The following is a 19567-nucleotide window of genomic DNA, read 5'->3' as shown; positions in this document are numbered from 1 at the left end:
TCTATGATTTGCAAATTAAATATTTTGTTGTAAACATTGAACTGATGCACTAATATTTATCAGAAATGTGAATTTCCCTCTGTTAGTCACTGTGGCTTTCATATGACTCTAGGCTTATGCTTTCTAGACAACTAGAGATGGAGAATCCATTCTAACAATTAAAGTTTACAATGCTTTGTCTGCTGAAGTTTGAGAATTTTTTATTGGGTGTGTGCACTTCTTGTCTGCAGACAGGGGAGAAAATCACAAGAGATCCTATTCATAATCACTTTCAAGTGACTCCACTTCAAGTCTAACTCAGTGAAAACTAAGTATAAAAAGGGAATTAGCTAAGGTTCCTTAATAGACAACTAACCTGCCAGCACTCATTGGTCAGACTCTCACATGAACAGTAATTATGTGAATTGTAAGTCAAAGGGCACATGACCCAATAATTTGAGGAAAATAAAAGAAAAATACTGAATAAAAATATTAACAGCAGTTCAGTCAAGTAGACTTCTTTTGGTTCAACATTCCACAGTGAAGCTCAATTATAGTTATATCCCTTTTAAGACATTTTACTGATTATACAGTGGTGATGCAAAGATTTGTACATTCTGTAAACTGAGGACTTAATAAAACTTTTTACAAGCTTGCAAAACAATCTACCTTAAATCTGAAAATTATGGCCCAAAATTTCTAATCTCCAGAATGACAGAGATAGGACACAGAACTCAAGATTTTATTGGAACCCTATGAAGGTCCAATGACTGAACTCTGTGATAATTGCCTAAGACGTTTCTACTTGCATAGGGCATTTGCTCCCTGGTACCTTTTGTAACTGAGATTCTGTATTGTTTCTGGAATATTTGCCTGAATAGTTACCCAGAAAATATTAGACTGATGAAAACTTAGTCTACCTCCTGAAGTAACACGCCAATGACAATACCCACTCCCACCTCTCTCCAATTGCCCCTCTTGACTTGGATATAGAAAAGTTTGAGTGATGATCCAAAAGCGGTTGCTGCTCTGCGGCAGATCAGGATCAAAATATGTCATTTCAAATGGGAATTGCCAAAAGCAGGAAGTGGATTTTAACTCGCAGCTGGTCTGCAAATGGAAAGCACACTAGTGATTTAATTTACTGCCTGCCTGCGACGGAGCGAGGTCAGGATTTTAATCACAAGCTTCATTATCATTCTATTGACCACTGCCTCTGGGAAAATCCTGCAGCCCCTGCCGAATGATTGGCCTGAGAGTAGGAATGGATCAGAGCATTTGGTGAGAGTCTTTTGAGAGATGGGGGTTTAGGGAAATCCAGGGCAGGGAAAGCCACAGCTTCTCTTGTAAAACACTCAGGAGCACTCCAGCTGATTTTAATGCCATAAAGGAAGCCTTTAAAAATGATCAATCTGGGCTTCTTCGTCGTCTTGGTAGATCTTCTGTAGGGGTCAGCTATCGCTTAGTTGGCAGTATTCATGTTCCTTGAGCCAGAGGTTACGGGCTCAAATCTCACTTTTTGACTTGAGCACAAAAGTCTAGACTCTGCAGTACCTGACTTGTCATTGCCTTCCACTCCAAAAATGACAAATGTATTCCTAATCTCTGATCCTGTATACACCCTGTACCTCAATCCTGTATTCTCAATCCATGCCAATATGTTGCCATCAATGCCATATGCTTTGATTTTGCACAATAACCTCTGAAATGGGACTTTTATCAAAAGCTTTCTGAAAATAAATCACTCCTACTGGTTTTCCCTCCCCGGCTCTACTAATTTTGTGCTGATATAACTCGCATTTTTCTAATTTAAACTTCATCTACCACTCCTCGTCCCAATGACCCAAATGATCAAAATCCTGTGGTATTCCGAGGTAACTTTCTTCACTGATCACTACACCTCCAAGTTTAGTCTTATCTGCAAACTTGCTAACTATACACCCTATGTTCACATCCAAATGATTTATATAAATGACGAAAAGCAGTGCACCCAGCACCGATCCTTATGGCACACTGCTGGTCGTAGGCCTCCAGTCAGAAAAGCAACTCTGCATCACCTCCCCCTGCCTTCTATCTTCGAACCAGTTCTGGCTAGAACTTCCAAATGGCTTGTTCTCCATGTATTCCTGACATCTATACAAATAAGTATCTCTGTAATTTGCTTTTGGAGTATATATTCTCAATACTTTGCTAAGTATTAGAGATTCCAGCTGTGCATTGTGATTTGACTTTACAATATTGCTGAACTTATGCGAAAACTATATCACATTTTATAGTAGTTATCAGTATTAATCAGTAGATAGAACCTGTTTTCATCTGCCCTTCCGCCAGTACTGCCTGAAATTGTAGTAATTCAGAGAAAAAGTTGATTCATTCCCCATTTTGCCTCTAAATGGAACCCAGGTTTCCTCTGATGACTGTCCCCAGTTGTGCCTGAAGAGGGCACAGTGATCTAAATATAATGCAAATGAATGTCAGAGTTTGCAGTCAATACATACCTTGACAGCCTTTGATGGTATAATTCATAGGCAGACTGTCCCACTACAAAATTGAGGCTACTGTAGCCTGAGTGCTGTTTAGATATTATTTATCTGAAGAAAGATGCTGATTTTTGTTTTCAGTTTTTTGAATAAATGCCAATTTGCAGGTTAAGAACTGATAATGTAAGAGAACTAGAACCTCCTCGGTTGATCAGGTTGATCTTTACTATTGCCGATTAAATCTTTATTTTGGTACTTGGTATGAGTCTAAGGCATCAGTGTGTGTGTATACAGCGCTAAACCTTGGATCTTTTAAATTCAGATACTCAGAATAGAATAGAATAGAATAGAATACCCTTTGTTGTCCTGTGTACATCTTTGTAGGAGTAAAGTGAAAAGCTTTTACAATGTCTGCCTCTTATAGTGACATCTTAGCCACAACTACCTAGGTACAAATGTTGGATACAACCGAAGAATAAAACTAGTTGCATTACTTTAGAGTTTAAAAATAATTTAAAATAGGACATCATTAAAAGGTTGACATTAAGTAAGATAGGACATTTCAAATAAACATTACATTATAGCATCTCAGCTCAGGGCCTCTGCATGTGATCTAACTACCCGCACCAGACTGCAATCCAACACTTAGCCCCGCTCTGCTGTAAGCCTCCATTCCACTTGCACCGGCACTCAGCTGCTTCAAGATAAGTTCCACGATCGCTTACCCCTCGTCGGCCTCCGCCCTGTGCGCTGCTCCGGGGTTGCTTCCCCACTTTGCTCCATGGCTCACTGCCCACACCTTTCTGGTGGTAGCAGCCCAGGCGCTACTCCAGGGCTCGCTACTCAGCTGTTCCAGGGTTCGCAGCCCATGCGCTGCTCCAGGACTGCTTCCTGGCGCTGATCCAAGACTTTTAGCCCAAGCGTTGCTCCAGTACTTGGTCCTCTTGGTGTTCTGGGGTGCGCAGCCCACATGCTGTTCCAAGGCTTGCTGCTTGCACTGTTCCAGGGATCAGTAACTCAAATGAAGTGAATCTATTATCAAACTGAGAATAGCCATTGCACGGAGACATGTAAACGTCAACGGGTAACTACATTGTTAGAGGATGCACTTTCTAACATCATGGTGGTATTACTATTAAAATAATATGAATAAACCCGCACTCAGACTGAGTTTCTCTAGTTCAGATTTTCATAAGCAAGGAGATTCGGTTTCAAGACCAACCCGCACCAGGAGTGTGTGATAACATTTCTGAACAGGTTACTTCGAAGTTATCTGTAGTGAAGTAGTCATTTTATTGACGTGTAGTCAGGTGTGAAGGTTAGTTAGATCTTCTGGTCCCAATGCAGTGTCTGTTTCTCTTATGAAATGTACCATTTGTGGTTTTATATGCCCAGAACATAAAAATAAGGGTTGTTCCTAGCATGGTTAGGAATTCTGAATATTTGTATTTCACTCCATTAGTGATTTATTTTTGGCTGCACTGACATAGGAATGATTTTGATTTTTAGTTATTTCATATATTGTATCAATTCAAAATTTTAAAAACACAAATTATATTAATTCCAAAGTGTTGTCTTTAACTTGTATTTCCATGAACCATACATTGTATGCATATAAACCAATTAAATCTGATGACAAATTAGTACACAAAAGATCCTCATTATCCTATTTTTGTGATTATTGTGTCTCTAACAAAATATATTAATTTACTTGATAGTTCTAGAATGAGACATTTCCTAAACATATTTGTAACACAATGGTTGTGATTTTTTTTCTACACTTCTATAGATTAGCATAATGGTTTTGAAATTTGACTATTCTTGGGAGTAAAAAATGATTTTTGCTTTTCCAGTAAATTGAAATAACATAAAGTTTCATTATTCTGGTGAGGGGATACTTGTAAAGGCAGAACTATGTTTACAAATTAAGAAATACACCACATTCATGGAACATGAGAACAAACAAAGATTATTTTCATTTAGTGATTATTTAGATGTAATAACATTGTTCATGCCTCAAGCTATGATTTTTGTTTCTGTCAATAATCTTCCTATTTGCTTCTAAGCCTCTTGATGTGTGGTACCCGTATTTCCTCTAACTTTGCTTGCTTCTTGCTACTGCAAGAGTCAGAAAATCCACAGCAAACCTACATTTCACATGCTTAAGTAACATGAGTTTTTGTTGGTAATGAGTTGTAATTGCTGTGAAGTTTTTAGTAGTTTTGCAGATTTATTTAGGGGTGTCATACATGCTTCCACATCTGCATCTACATTGTCACTGTTATGGTATTTTCTTTCTGTCTGTTTCTTCCACAGGAGTTTAACAAGTAATCTTCCCAATGTGAATCTACCAAATGTGAATCTCCCCAAAGTACCAAATCTACCAGTTAACCTCCCACAAATGCCTAGTTTTTCTGCTTCGTCATGGATCGCCAATATATATGATGCTGAGTGTGTATTCAATACACGTTAGGTCTGATTTTTCGCTTATAGTAACCTGGCATGAATCTGTCCTTTATTTCGTTGTTTGCAATTAAGTAAGTAGGCAAGAACAAATTAAAGCAGAAATGATTCAACCCTTCAGTGATGATGTCCTTATTATTTTTCACAATAAAAATAATCAATAATCCATTTCCATACTTAGAAAGTTAATATTACGTTTTCCTCATTTATAAATATTTTCAATATTTGCAATTTGGAACAAACATTCTTCCCCAAATTTTGCAAAAATATAACTTGGAAACCTGTACCTAATAAAAATCTAACTCAAAGATGTTTGCCTGTATTGAGAGTAGAAAATTCTCTCAGCAGTGTTTTTCATTTTCATATATAGCCAATATACAACTCAGCAGGTCTCACACAACACTGATGAATTTATAAAACTATGCAGTTCTAGCACAGCTCCTCTGTGGTTGCAAGCCACATCTTTGCCATACCAAGCATGTAAACATCTCATTACACTACTCAGTGTCTGACAGATTATCAAAAGTACCTGGAGAAGCTTTAATATTGGTTATGCTAAGGCAGAATTCAGCACTCCTAAATCTCAGTGAGTGAGAAATGATATCCAGTGGTTTAACTACACTAGTGTTTGGCTGCTAATAGCACTACTGTATAAATAGGAATTATTTATACAAGAAACAGAACAAAAGGTTTAGTTTTCATTTGCAACAATGGTTGATGCCTTATAATTTTTGCATTTTTGTAAATGCCCCTGATTTGAATTATTTAAAAGGAAACATTTTAACAAAGTGATGTGTAAAGTTGTTAACATGAATGCACATTTAACAGTTTAAATGTGTTTAAATTGCTCAAAGCACAGGATACGGCACTGCAAAGTGGAATCATTCCAAAAACAATAAAAAGCATTTTCATGCCGGGTTGACTATGTGGAAGACTAGTTTAGGAAATGCGCGAAAATGGAAAACATAACTACGTTTCCATTTTCCTCTGTTTGCATGCTGTGTGATAGTTTGGAAAGATATGGATCAATCATTACAGGAAAGCTAAGTTCACAACCACAATGATACCTAATTATAGTTCACCCCATTCTCATTACAAGGCTCTCTGTTTTAGCACTACCTCAGATTTTAGAATACTGAATGATGTCTCTCAATTTACTTGCAATATATATTATATTATGAGACCTTTATAGAAATCATTATAACATGCACAGAACTGGGCTCTTGAGATTTATTTTGTTAAGGATGGAGTGTACTTTTTATAGTGCTTGAGAGAAATTAGACTAATAGCACATGGAGTTTATAATCCTGGATTGTGTGGTTGTATTCTTGGTTCTCCAGAAGTATTGACTTTAAACATCAGTATGCTCACAGAAAGTGCTTTGTTGTGACATGGATATGTTATGTCAAAATTAAGTAGATTACAAAATGTTTGATGCTATATCTTTCCAATGGAACTGGACTATTTCCAATCTTTCCAATGAAATATTTCCAAAGCCTTTCACACGGTAGATAAATGACTCGAACGTAATTTCAGTATACTGCTGATAAAAATCCCCAAAACAAAAACCTCTTAGGAATATGTTCCTGTCACCACAGAGTTCCCACAAGGTGAGGGTTACCTTGGCATGCTGGGATATGGTCTCATCCCACAGTAGCTTTCTCCTCGCTCTGAAGCATTCATTACTTCAGTGCAGCTGGCATCCATCACATTGGAAACGTACGCTGCCATATGTTGTTTCTGAAGATGATGCCAGCATTAATGGTAATGCATGGTGTGTACAACATCTAAAAAAAAAAGTACAGTGTTGGCATTAGTGGTTTGCGAGGATGCATTTTATGAGACAAGAAAATGTGTTTCAAATCTCACAGTGAAGCCAAGCTGCTAGAAATCTGAATTACTTGGGTACATATCACCAAACGGTATTGGTCATTATTAGCCTCCATATTCCGATGCTGTTCAGGATTTTCTAAGGAGATGCATATTCGAGTATTTCAAAACTATATACATAGAATGGCCCAAAATATGACAGCTATTGGCTGAGGGGCCTAAATTGTTACAGGTCAAGGGAATAGCAAACCCTCGCCCACCACTAGTTACCACTAAGCCACCTGATCCCCAGCAGCTAGTTGTTTTTGTTTTTGAAAGATATGTCAAGTATGCATGAAATCACAACACAAAATAACCACACGTGGTTATAATCCCAGGTTACTTTTTACCATACACTTTTAATTAATTGACTTGTTCTCCACAATTTCTAAAACTTTTTCTTTGCAGTTGGATGAATTCTTAAGTGTTTACATAGCATGAGACTACAAGCCAGATAAGGTGTATGATAAAAAAAAATCCAATCTCTGACTGTGGAGACCTTTTGCCCAACATTCTTCCTTTGCTTAAGACTGCTGTGCACCCCAGGCATTGAGTTACAGTCTCCATAATTGGTGTCAGTGGCCTGACACTGTTTGTGATGAATATTTTTCCTTTTTTTTCAGCAATGGCTCAGGAACATCAGAAGATCTGTTCTGGAAGTTGGATGCTCTGCAGACCTTCATTAGAGATCTGCATTGGCCAGAGGAGGAGTTTGCAAAACATCTGGAGCAAAGACTAAAGCTCATGTCCAGTGATATGATTGAGTCATGTGTTAAGAGGTTAGCCTTTCTTCAAAGCAATGGAAAACAAATCCAACAAGTATTCATCTGAGACCATAATCCCTATTTAATGAATTATCATAAGATTTAAGTATGGTTAGCAATTGCACATTTAGAAAGAAAGATGCCTTTGCTATACTACAGCAACATGCTTGACATAGCGTGTCAGTCAACAACTGCATGTTATGTTTTCACTAACAAATGAAATATGATTTGCATATTGCATAGGAATGTTCCCTAATAACATAGGGCAGAAGTGATTAACTTGGACGTGGAAGAGACTGTGATTAGATGGGGTGGTGGTAGAATACTCAATACCTGCCACTTTGCCATATCCATAGAATTAAGTTCTGACAGAAAAGTTCATGTTCACCCTTCCAACCCCAACACTAACTGAAACCCGGAGGCTTATTAAGGATTGGTCAAGAGCTTCACTGGTTGCTGCTGGAATTACCACACTGCCTGATTGGAGTCTGATTCTGCTAGCCTTTGCTGTTCCTTCACTGGCTGTGCAGCTGGGGAAGGGTGGGTCCCCAACTCCTCAATCAAGATTCCATCACTAGTTGGAGAAGTGGCTGAAAGATGAGGTTAGAATCTTAGGAGTGGCTCAACCAGTTTCATTCCAGGTAAAAGTAAATGACTATAATGATTAATATATTCTAGACTGGAATATGCAAAAATTAGGAAGATATGTTTGAATGTCATTTGCAATTAAGACTTTTCCTATAAAGCTCTGATGAATACATAATGCAAATAATTAACATTTTTGAATAAAAAGTACTATTTGTATGCTTATAAACATGCTCCTAACAGATGGCCCCTGACACTACTTCAGATTTCAAAACAATCTCTTCTTTGATAGGACTAGGATTGCATTTGAAGCCAAGTTACAGAAGACAAGCAGGTCAACAGATTTCCGTGTCCCACAGTCAATATGCACCATGTTTAATGTGATGGTGGATGCCAAGACACAGTCCACAAAGCTTTGCAGCATGGAGGTGGGCCAGGAAGTAAGTTAACACTTTTCCATGAAAATAATTATTTTCGGTTAGGTGTTGACAGTATAATTCAGAATCAATTGTAACACATTATTCCCAAATTATAACTTATAAAACAAATTAATAATACATCATATACAGATGCATATTATTCTGTACAGTACTTTAAACATTAGAGTATGCTCTAATATAGCTATTTTAATCCTTTTGAATATTAAAGTTGTGCTAGAAGTATCTATATCGATCAGTCTCTCTAATTTCATTCTGGAATAATATGACATTGAATTGGAGAAACATCTGCAACAATTTAATATTCGTGAATTGTCAGAATTAATAGAAAAATGTGTTTCATATAAAAGCATTTTCAGTTCTCCTCTGCAGCAATGTTCTATCGATATTAATTTAACTTATGTTTCTTTGTAGACATTATTTATGTAATTTATTTATTGGAAGATTACACTGATCTCCCCTTGCTAACTTTGGGGTTCATACATGGAAGGCACTTACTTGAAGCAAGAATTCTGCAAATGTCCAATTTCGATACTTACATTCAAATGCAAGCATTTGAAGGGTCAAAGTCAAGGATGAAATGAAAATCCCTGAACTATTTTAATTTTATTCAGATTTTAAATCAACAACCATACAGCACAGAAAGTGGTCAGTCAGCATGTTGTACCTGTACTGGCTCTTTGAAAGAGCTATCCAATTAAGTTGCACGATCCAACTTTTCCCTATTACTGTAAAAGACCATCACCTTTCTAAAGTTGCCATGGCATTTGCTTTCATCGACCTTTCAATTAGTGCATTTCAGATCTTAACAACCCTCTGCCTCCTTATTTCCTTTTAATTCTTTCATAAATTATTTAATGCCATCAAGTGACCAAAACAGTTTTCCACCACTTATACTCTCAAAGCACTCAAAATTTTTGAATGCATCCACTAAGTTCCCCTAAATCCTTTATCCTGTAAGGAGAACAATACCAGCTTCTGTTATTCCCTCCATCTAAATGAAGAGCCTGTCTGATCTTATCCTGGTAATCTTCCTCTGCACCCTCGCCAAGGTCTTGGTATCCTTCCTAAAATGTGATGCCCAGATTTGTGCACAGTGCTCCAGCTGAGGTCTAACCAGTAATTTGTCAATGTTAATCATAACTTACTTGTTTTGTATTCTATGCCCCTATTTACAAAGGCACAGTTATGAAGCAAACTGTAAAAAAAAAATCCTTGAAATTCTGTTGGGGTTGTTTTAATCTCACAGCAATGACATCAAATGGTTGTTTTCACTATTTGTTTGGTATGTCTGCCAGTCCCCCATCACATTTCCAGTGGGGGACTGAGAAATGCCAGGGAACTAGAGCACCATGAGTTTAAGGATAATAATTTCCTTGCAATAATTGATAGAAAACCCTCATTGAATGATGATCTATAATCAGATTTGCTCATCAAACCTTTCATTATTCCAAACTAATTGAAGCTAATTAATACTCATAATTAAAAAATCATCTGTGCATAATTCAAGTTATATTAAATATGGCTTAATTTCAAAGCAGAGGTATAATTGTGCCATTGTTCAACTGTTAAATTATAGATTAGGTACTTAGTTGTAAAATACGTATTTGGGAAATTGAACCATTGTTGTCAGTGCTAGTTGCCTATCAGAAACATGTTATATCCTGGAGGAAGCAATTCTCACATTGAAAGACCTTTCTGGAAATTAATAGGTAACTCTGCACATGTCATACTGTGCATTGTCTTCTCGATTAAATGTTGATTTGTGAATTACTTAAACATATATCAATTGTAATTTATTTGAAATTATTATTGAGACCAAATTATTAGGATAGTTTATATAGAAACACAGAATAATTTAAATAAATGAGGAACTGTATTTTAAAACTTATTTTTAATCATTTCTGCTGATTTAGTATTTATTTGACTATTGTTTTCTAGGCCATATATGGATAATAGTATGCAAACACTTAAGACATGTTTATCAGAAATGCTAACATTATTTTGCAGGAAACGATGTGTGTTATTATTAAAGAGAGCAGAGAGAAGCAAGCAGACTAACTATTTGATGTCAACATCACACATTGTAACTGTAGGGTTAGCTTCTTCAAGCTTACTCAAAGAAAGCACATGGCATCATTAGGTCTTAGGTCTTTGCCAGTAGTTTCCTGTAATTCTGCTAGAGATGCATAAATGTTGCCATTAGAATGATCCAAGCCTGCTTCTTGCTTGCTGTCAGTTATGCACAAGGCTAGGTTTTTAGCAAGTACCATAACTGGTCTGAAAATTCCTCACTGTGTTTGAAGGTGATCAAGAGGAGGAAAAAGCTGTGTACATTTTCTTATAGATGAAGATTTGACATGTTTAGGCCAGTGTGTTGTTTTAAAAGTAAGTGCCCCATTTTGCCCATGTGATTCTTTTTTTTTCAGCGGCAATACCATTCTAAAATTGATGAGTTAATTGAAGAAACTGTCAAAGAAATGATAACTCTCATGGTTGCAAAGGTACAGTACAAAATGGCTTTTTGTGAAAACTGAAATCTTAATAAGGCACACTTAAAAGTTAAATCTGTATAAAATTTATTGCAGGCAATGTTTAATATTGGTCATATTAAATCTAAGATAGCAGCCAATTTCATAGATTTCACCACATTTAAAATGTGATGCCTCAACTGTCAGTTTGACGGAATGATTACTGACTATAGGGGAATCTTTATAATTGTTGCTAAGTGCTGCTTGGTTGATGTAAAACACATCACCATTACAGTGAAGCATTAATCGATATTTCAAAGTGTAATAATGAATTTCAAAATCATACTGTCTATGTTCCTATTAGTTCCTTTGATTCAGTTAGAGGAAATGTGTAGACAAAGAGTCTATTTAGTAATGTAACTGAACAATGGTCATAATACAATTGGCCACAATTTTATTCATATGGAAATTAATGTTATCATTTGCAACAATATGGAAATTAATGTTGTCATTTGGGGCGGCACGCTGGCTCAGTGGTTAGCACTGCTGCCTCACAGCACCAGGGATCCAGATTCGATTGCCACCTCGGGCGATTCTCCCTGTGTCTATGTGAGTTTCCTCCCACAATCCAAAGTTGTGCAAGTCAGGTGAATTGGCCGTGCTAAATTGCCCATAGTGTTATGAGCATTAATCAAGAATAAATATAGGGTAGGGGAATGGGTCTGGGTGGGATACTCTTCAGAGGGTCAGTGTGGACTTGTTGGGCCAAAGGACCTGTTTCCATACTGTACGGAATCTAATCTAATCTATTGCAGTTTATTGACAATGTTGGTAGCAAATCACAAAAGTTCAATTAAGGACGTAGGTTAAACCTTAAGTTGGCAGGTAATGATTATCTATGTTATGATTTGAAGAAACAGAACCATTAAGCCTAAATTGGTTAATGTGAATCTAATATGATTTTCTATTTAGTTTGTCACTATTTTGGAAGGAGTACTGTCCAAACTATCCAGATACGATGAAGGGACTCTCTTCTCATCCTTTCTGTCATTCACTGTAAGAAAAATATCTTTCTCTTAATTTATTTTTCTCAGAATTATTTACAAAATATAAAAATTGTCATTTATTTTTGTTCATAAAAAGTATATTTGGAAATATTCTCAGTAAATGCTACTCCATTTGTATTGTAGGGTCTACAGTAGAACCTCTAGTACACAAACTCTCAATATCCCAACTTTCTGTTTATCTGACAGAATTGGTGGAACAAACCGATGTATGAGATTTCATCTTATCTCAACCTTGCTAACCTTACCTCACAAGAAAGACTAAATTTAACTTGTGCTGTTGTGTTGACGTTTTCTCCATTAATCTCCATCTTTAATGTCCAGCCTAGTGTATAATATATACATGTAAACCTACTATAATCTGAAGATTTCTGCAGTCCACTTCAATCATGACTTTTAATGAACATTCCATTTCACTCATGTTTAGAAATGCAATAAGACATTTGCTCAGATATTCTGAGGAATGCCATTCACAGTCAGATTGCCACCCCACTCCTCTTTTGTTGCATTAGCATTGAACTCCACATTCTTTTGCCAGCAATTCTGATCCTGGCTCCTTCAGAAATCCAACAGTGCTGGATAGCCGGATGGGAGTCAAGCCTTACCCACTTTTTAATAGCGGTAAATGACATGTGTGATTTAAATGCTTAGTGGTACATCCAGCCACCTTGACAGCTCTTGTGAAAGGATAAGTATGAAGGTTAGTAGGATTAGTGAGTCAGCTGGTTAAGGGGTTTGGGTGCCAGGCACATAGTGTGCCAGGTAGGTAGCATGCCAGGAAGTAGCGTGGTGGGTTAAAGAATTGAGCGTTTGTGGAGGTCATAGTTGCTGAGGGTGGTAGAGTGGTATGTCAGGTCCAGCAAGAAGGAAGGGGTAGGTGTTAGATCCTGAGTGAAGTGAGGATATCGGCTCTGGCGACAATGGTGGTATCATCCATAGTGGTGTCATGCCAGTGCAATAGTGGTGTCATGCCAGTGCATTAGTGGTGACATAGAGAACCTTAGAGTCATATAGCGTAGAAACAGGTCCTTTTTCCCCACCTTGTCTATGCTGACCAGCAAATGTCAAACTACACTAATCTGCACTTAGTCCATACGCTACTATGCTCTGGCATTTTAAGCACTCATCCAGATGCTTTTTAAATATTGTAAGAGTATTTGTCTCCACCACCCTCTCAAATACCACATGCCATGTTTCTACCACCTTCTGGGTGTATCTCCTCTAAATCACTTGCTCCCCACCTTTAATATGTGTCCTCGGTCTTTGACATGTCTGCCATGGAGAGCAGATTCTCACAATCTACTCTGTTACATCTCTCATGATTTTGTATACTCAATCAGATCCACCCCTCAGCCTCCTCCGCTCCAATGAAAACAAACCCAACCTATCCAGTCTGTCTTCATAACTGAGATTTTCCATTAGCAAGTTTGGAGAAGATTTGTAGTTCAGGTTGAGGTTCTGGATATAAGTTTGCTCGCTGAGCTGGAAGGTTCATTTTCAGACGTTTCATCACCATACTAAGCAACATCATCAGTGAGCCTCTGGTGAAGCCTCCCATTTTCCAGCCAGTTTTAGTGGAGGCTTCACCGAAGGTTCGCTGATAATGTTACATAGTATGGTGATGAAACATCCGAAAATGAATCTTCCAGCTCAGCGAGAAAACTTACATCCAGAGACTTTTCATTCCAGGTAACATTCTGGTGATCTCCTCTGCACCATCTCCTTCGAATAGTGTGGTAATCTGAACTGTGCACAGTATTCCATCTGGGGCCTGACCAATGTTTTGTAAAGTTGTAAAAGATGTCTTGCATCTGGCAGGAAGTGGGGGAGGTATTGGATCCAGCAAGTGGGGATTGGGGGGGTGTCAGCTCTGGTGCTGCGGGGGAAGCAAAGGAAAGCTTGGGTCAGCAGGGAAAGAGGCTGTCATGCCCCATTTGAAGGGTGGTGTGGAATCGTATTGGGGAGGGAGTCGTCTGTTCAGGTGGGGTTTGTTGTGTGAGGCCTGGGGGCTGTAGGGGAAGTGTATTTGGGGTCAGTGAGTGTGGAGTTTGGGGTCATTTAATAATCACGCAGGAGTTAGACCGAGATTTTAGTCCTCTAATCCTTTCTGGAACACTGGTTAACTGAAGCAGGATTCTCCGAATTCTCTGACTTTCAGGAGGGTTCTAGATGCAGTGGAACTTCAGTTTCTCAAGCTGTTCCTGTGAAGTTAACTGTGTCTGTGATTCCACCTGTTCCTAATGTGTAACTCCAGACCCAGCTGCTCCACCAACTGCCTGGCTATTGGAATATCTAGACCATTATGTTATAGTGATTTTTTTTTTTAATATCTCGAAAATTACTCGGTGATTTAAAAATTTTTGTGTGTATTCAGTTTAAAAATTACTTTTTCATCTTCCTTCTTTCTATTTCCTTTTGAAGGTGAAAGCAGCTTCCAAATATGTGGATGTTCCTGTAAGTCTGACTATAATTCTAACAGCTTCTGAGTTGATTGCAGTTAACCCCTGAATTCTGAAGCATGCAGATGCTTGGCAATGAAGAATAGGTTGCACATTTTACTTAATTCAAGTTTGTCAACCTCAGGCATCAGTTTTATAGAGAAAATTATGGAAACTAGCTGAGACTTATTCTGTCCCTTAGAATTAGTTCATTTGTTGTTCTTGTAGACTGACTGGCTGGATTTAAGCTTTTAGGGAAGGTCACAACAACCCCTCTAAAATGCAGAGGAATTCAAAACCAGTCAAGTTTCTCCCAGTGACCTTCAGTCCTGAATGCGTTGGGTGTATGTTTCTGTGGGGATTCTCTTGATCACCTTTAACTTGGCTGGAAGAGACACCCAAATGCCAGACCCACCATCTGTAATTCCCTGTTCATAGGCTAAGCCATCAAGGTAACTTAAAGCACTCATCGCCCACTATTGAATGCGAGAAGAAATATCTTCAATCTCCAATTTAGCCTCCTGGATCAATAGCATACTTCTCCATTTGGAGTGTGGGTGTGAGCATCTGTGCTAATAGCATAAATTAAACAGGGATTATGCTTTAAGCTTGGAGGTGGGCACTGCACTTTTCAGTTATTTTCCAGCCATTATGAATTCTTCAATCATTATGCAGCAGCCTACTTTTCCCAGTAACAGCTCATATTTGCTAAATTTTAGAAAATGTGTTATGGTTAAGGTGATTTTCCTGTGAACAGAAACTGCTCCCTGCCGGTTCTTCAGGAACTCAGTTGAAAACTGTCCACAGTCGAAGGATCACCTGCAGTGTCTCTGTGTCCTGACTTTTCTGAGTTCTCAATCTGTAAATGTCACTACATATCTGTTACCTGTGGAGAAAAGAAAAACTTTCAATTTCCATGAAAATAATTTTAAAGGTTGCATGATTACTATTCTGTGGAAATGGTTTAAATATTCCATTTGAAATGACAGATTAAGTCTGTTTAAGTGTTTGTTTTTCTGATTGTGCCTGTGTTTATTTATGATGAAAGAATAATAGAAAAAGCAAGCTGTTTCTCAAAGTTTCTTTTAAGGAATATGTTTCAATTCTGCAGGAAATCCATCAAATTAAAGCTTGGGAAATATTTCTCTCTCCTGAAAACTTCTGCTATTTTAGTGTAAATTCTGCAAAGTAAATCTGTGGACTGTTTAGTAAAAACTTGTTTGCTGAGAAAAAACAACAGGATGTTCTGGCCATTTAATTGGCAGTAAATGGCTTTGAGAGAGAGATTGTACTAATAACACATTTCCAGCTGATGTATTGTGGAATACTTTCTCCATTAGTGAAGCAGCAGGTGTTAATAATGCTGCCATGGTCCTCAGACCCAAATATTATTCCCTTGCTTTGTAATTGTTTGATTTATGCAGAAATCTTACAATCTTGCCCCTTCCTATTTACACCCGGGAAATTAGACTGAAGTTTGCTGACCAACAGCAACTTATAGTAACTGACAATCAAATATTCTACATAATGGGTACCCTGTGGTCTTAACTAAATCTCATTAGCAAAACCAATTCACAGCAACAGCTCACCAGCACATACTTTGAGTGGAAATGGTAGATGCCTAAATGTTTGGATTCTAAAACATTCTGTATCACAGCCTGCTAATGGGTTTTGTATGAAACCTTTAAATCTACGTGTGGGTTTGAAGATTACTTTTTTTGCAAGGAAGATAAAAAAGGTGATAGGTGATTATCTTTTACTGACAAAGTTGTGTGAATGAACTGCCTTGGCTTAAAAAACAGAGGAAAACTTACAATTTCTAATTTTATCAGAGCTAAGTGCAGAACATCTTATTAACCTTCACAGTCATACGCAATTATGTCTGATTAATGAGGTATGGGTTATAGAGCTTAGCATACATATGTGTCCTAGGTTTTCTGATCATATAGTTGATATAGCCCGTTTATTTTAATTGGGTTATGAAAGGTATCACAAATAAAAAACCTAAGCCAGTAATTCATTGTTTCTTTGCCATGCTGAATACTTGAGGGGATTGATAATGGGCATCTAGATAAGATTTTATTTTCATTCAGTTATGGGATGTTGGCTGGCATTGCAGCATTTATTGCACATGCTAAATGTCTCTGAGAAGTTAGTGGTGAACAGCCTTCTTGAACTGCAGTCTAATGGTGAAAGAACACCCATAGTACTATTAGAGATGGAGGTATCAGGACTTTAGCCCGATGACAAAGTAGAATTGTAATGTTTCCAAGTCAGGACGGTATGTGACTCCGATGGAATCATGCATCTGATGTCCTTGGTCTGTCATGTGGAGTGCTCTCAGATTCGGAAGGTGTTGAAGAAATCTTGACAAGTTTCTGAACTGCATCTTGTAATTACTACACAGCAATGGGTAGGGTTTCAATCCAGTGAATGCTTTGTCCCGAACAGTATTAATCTTCTCAAGTGTTGTTTGGACATGATCTCAGCTAGGCAAATGGAAAGTAATGCATCACATCTGACTTGCGTTTTGTGGAGAGGCTTTGTCAGGAGTCATGAGGTGAGCATCTGACCTGCTCTTAAAGCCATGTCATTTATAGTCTGGCCTAGTTCAGGTTCTGGTCAACAGTAACTTCCAGAATATTGACAGTGGGCACTTCAACAATGGTTGAATGTCTAAGGGAATATATTTCTCTCATCTCTCCAGGTGAAGATGGGAATTACCTGGTACTTGGCTGGCATGAACATTATTTTCCACTGGGCAGCCCATTTGAATTGTCCGGATCTGCTTCGGTTTTTGAGGAATTGAGCATGAAAATAATACACAATTATCAATGATTATCCCCAATTCTGGCTTTATAATAGACTGAAAGTTTTTAATGCACAAGAATTCCTAGAAGCACTTGGCTGGCATGAACATTATTTTCCACTGGGCAGCCCATTTGAATTGTCCGGATCTGCTTCGGTTTTTGAGGAATTGAGCATGAAAATAATACACAATTATCAATGATTATCCCCAATTCTGGCTTTATAATAGACTGAAAGTTTTTAATGCACAAGAATTCCTAGAAGCGTGGTATTTCAACCAGAACTCTATCAACAAACACATTGACTTGGATCCCATTTACCGTGCCCTGAGAAAAGGAACAGGAAATGACATCACCACAGGAAATGACATTGCCAACACAAGGAAACCCAAACATATAAATAGAAAGCGGGCTACACCACCAGTACTTCCTCTAGAGCCTCACTGAAGATGTTACTTAGTATGGTGATGAAACATCTGAAAACAAACGTTCCACCTCAGCGAGGAAACCCACATCCAGGGGACAAAAAAATCTGCAAATCAACTTCCCAGTTCGGCAAACAAACCCACAACTATGGCAATTTTACTAAGTGCTGCATTCTATCAAAGGATTCTTTCCTGCCAAAAGCAAACATTGTCGCCTCTGGAGAGAAGCTAATTTGCTGTTGTGGAGATGAAGCTCTGGATCTGGAATCATCAACCCACTCTACAGAATGCAGAAAATGACTTGGATCTTGAAAAATGGAACAAAATTCTCCAATATTGCCAAACTTGGAAGATTGGCAAACATTTAAAATATTGCAAATAGTCTGCAACAGGTCACAAATAGGACAGCTGAAAAATAGAATTTAATAGAGTGAAATGTGAGGTAATGTGTTTTGGGAGAAGGGATAGGGAGAAGTAATTTCCAAACATAAACTGGGACTGCCGTAGTGTTAAGGGTTTAGATGGAAAGGAATTTGTTAAGTCTGTACAAGGAAATTTTCTGATTCAATGTGGATGTACCAACTAGGGAAGGTGCAAAACTTGACCGACTCTTGGGAAATAAGGCAGGGCAGGTGACTGAGGTGACAGTGGGGGAGCACTTTGAGGCCAGCGACCATAATTCTATCAGTTTTAAAATAGTGATGGAAAAGGATAGACCAGATCTAAAAGTTGAAGTTCTAAACTGGAGGAAGGTTAATTTTGACGGTATTTGACAAGAACTTTCAAAGTCTGATTGGAGGCAGATGTTCGCAGGTAAAGGGACAGTTGGAAAATGGGAAGCCTTCAGAAATGAGGGGCAAAAGTGAGGACTGCAGATGCTGGAGATCAGAGTCAAGATTAGAATGGTGCTGGAAAACCACAGTAGGTCAGGCAGCATCCAAGGATCAGGAAAATCGACGTTTTGGGCAAAAGCCCTTCACCAGGATTCCAGGTGAAGGGCTTTTGTCCGAAACATCGATTTTCCTGCTCCTCTGATGCTGCCAGACCTGCTGTGCTTTTCCAGCACCACTCTAATTTGAACCTTCAGAAATGAGTCCAGAGACAGTATATTCCTGTTACAATAAAAGGAAAGGCTGGTAGGTGTAGGGAATGCTGGATGACTGAAGAAATTGAGGGTTTGGTGAAGAAAAAGAAGGAGCCATATGTCAGGCATAGACAAGATAAATCAAATAAGTCCTTAGAGTATGAAGACAGTAGGAGTATACTTAAGAGGGAAATCAGGAGGGCAAAAAGGGGGCATGAAATAGCTTTGGCAAATAGAGTTAAGGAGAATCCAAAGGATTTTTTTACAAATATATCAAGAACAAAAGGGTAATTTTTGCAAGGTTTGTGAAGGTTTGTAGCTCAGGTTGAGGTTTAGGGTGTAGGTTTGCTCGCTGAGCTGTAGGTTTGACATCCAGACGTTTCATTACCTGGCTAGGTAACATCATCAGTGGCAACCTCCAAGTGAAGCAAAGCTGTTGTCTCCTGCTTCCTAGTTATATGTTTGTCCTGGATGGGGTTCCTGGGGTTTGTGGTGATGTCATTTCCTGTTCTATCAACCATTTATCAATCCCTCAGAAAACAAACAGGAAGTAGTGGTTGTAGAAGATTGTTTTTCAGACTGGAGGCGTGTGACCAGTGGAGTGCCACAAGGATCGGTGCTGGGTCCACTGCTTTTGATCATTTATATAAATAATTTGGATGCAAGCATAAGAGGTATAGTTAGTAAATTTGCAGATGACA

General features: G+C 38.1%; 1 protein-coding gene across 29 annotated transcripts in view; it reads left to right on the top strand.

The window, feature by feature from the left end:
- cadpsa (Ca2+-dependent activator protein for secretion a) overlaps positions 1-19567 on the top strand; it is a 585960-nt gene that overhangs the window by 461818 nt on the left and 104575 nt on the right. For 20 of the 29 annotated variants that reach the window (XM_043708230.1, XM_043708226.1, XM_043708224.1 and 17 more), the window contains 6 exons: positions 4776-4910; positions 7415-7570; positions 8433-8580; positions 11007-11081; positions 12021-12104; positions 14534-14566. In XM_043708230.1, coding sequence (XP_043564165.1) covers positions 4776-4910; positions 7415-7570; positions 8433-8580; positions 11007-11081; positions 12021-12104; positions 14534-14566 — 631 coding nt within the window. The remainder of the gene's footprint in view (positions 1-4775; positions 4911-7414; positions 7571-8432; positions 8581-11006; positions 11082-12020; positions 12105-14533; positions 14567-19567) is intronic. The other 9 variants (XM_043708232.1, XM_043708233.1, XM_043708243.1 and 6 more) reach the window with 2 other exon arrangements.

This window comes from Chiloscyllium plagiosum, chromosome 18 (assembly GCF_004010195.1).
Source record: "Chiloscyllium plagiosum isolate BGI_BamShark_2017 chromosome 18, ASM401019v2, whole genome shotgun sequence".
NCBI classification, from domain to species: domain Eukaryota; kingdom Metazoa; phylum Chordata; class Chondrichthyes; order Orectolobiformes; family Hemiscylliidae; genus Chiloscyllium; species Chiloscyllium plagiosum.
Note: the sequence above shows the minus strand (reverse complement) of the source record. Positions and strands in the feature narration are given on the sequence as shown.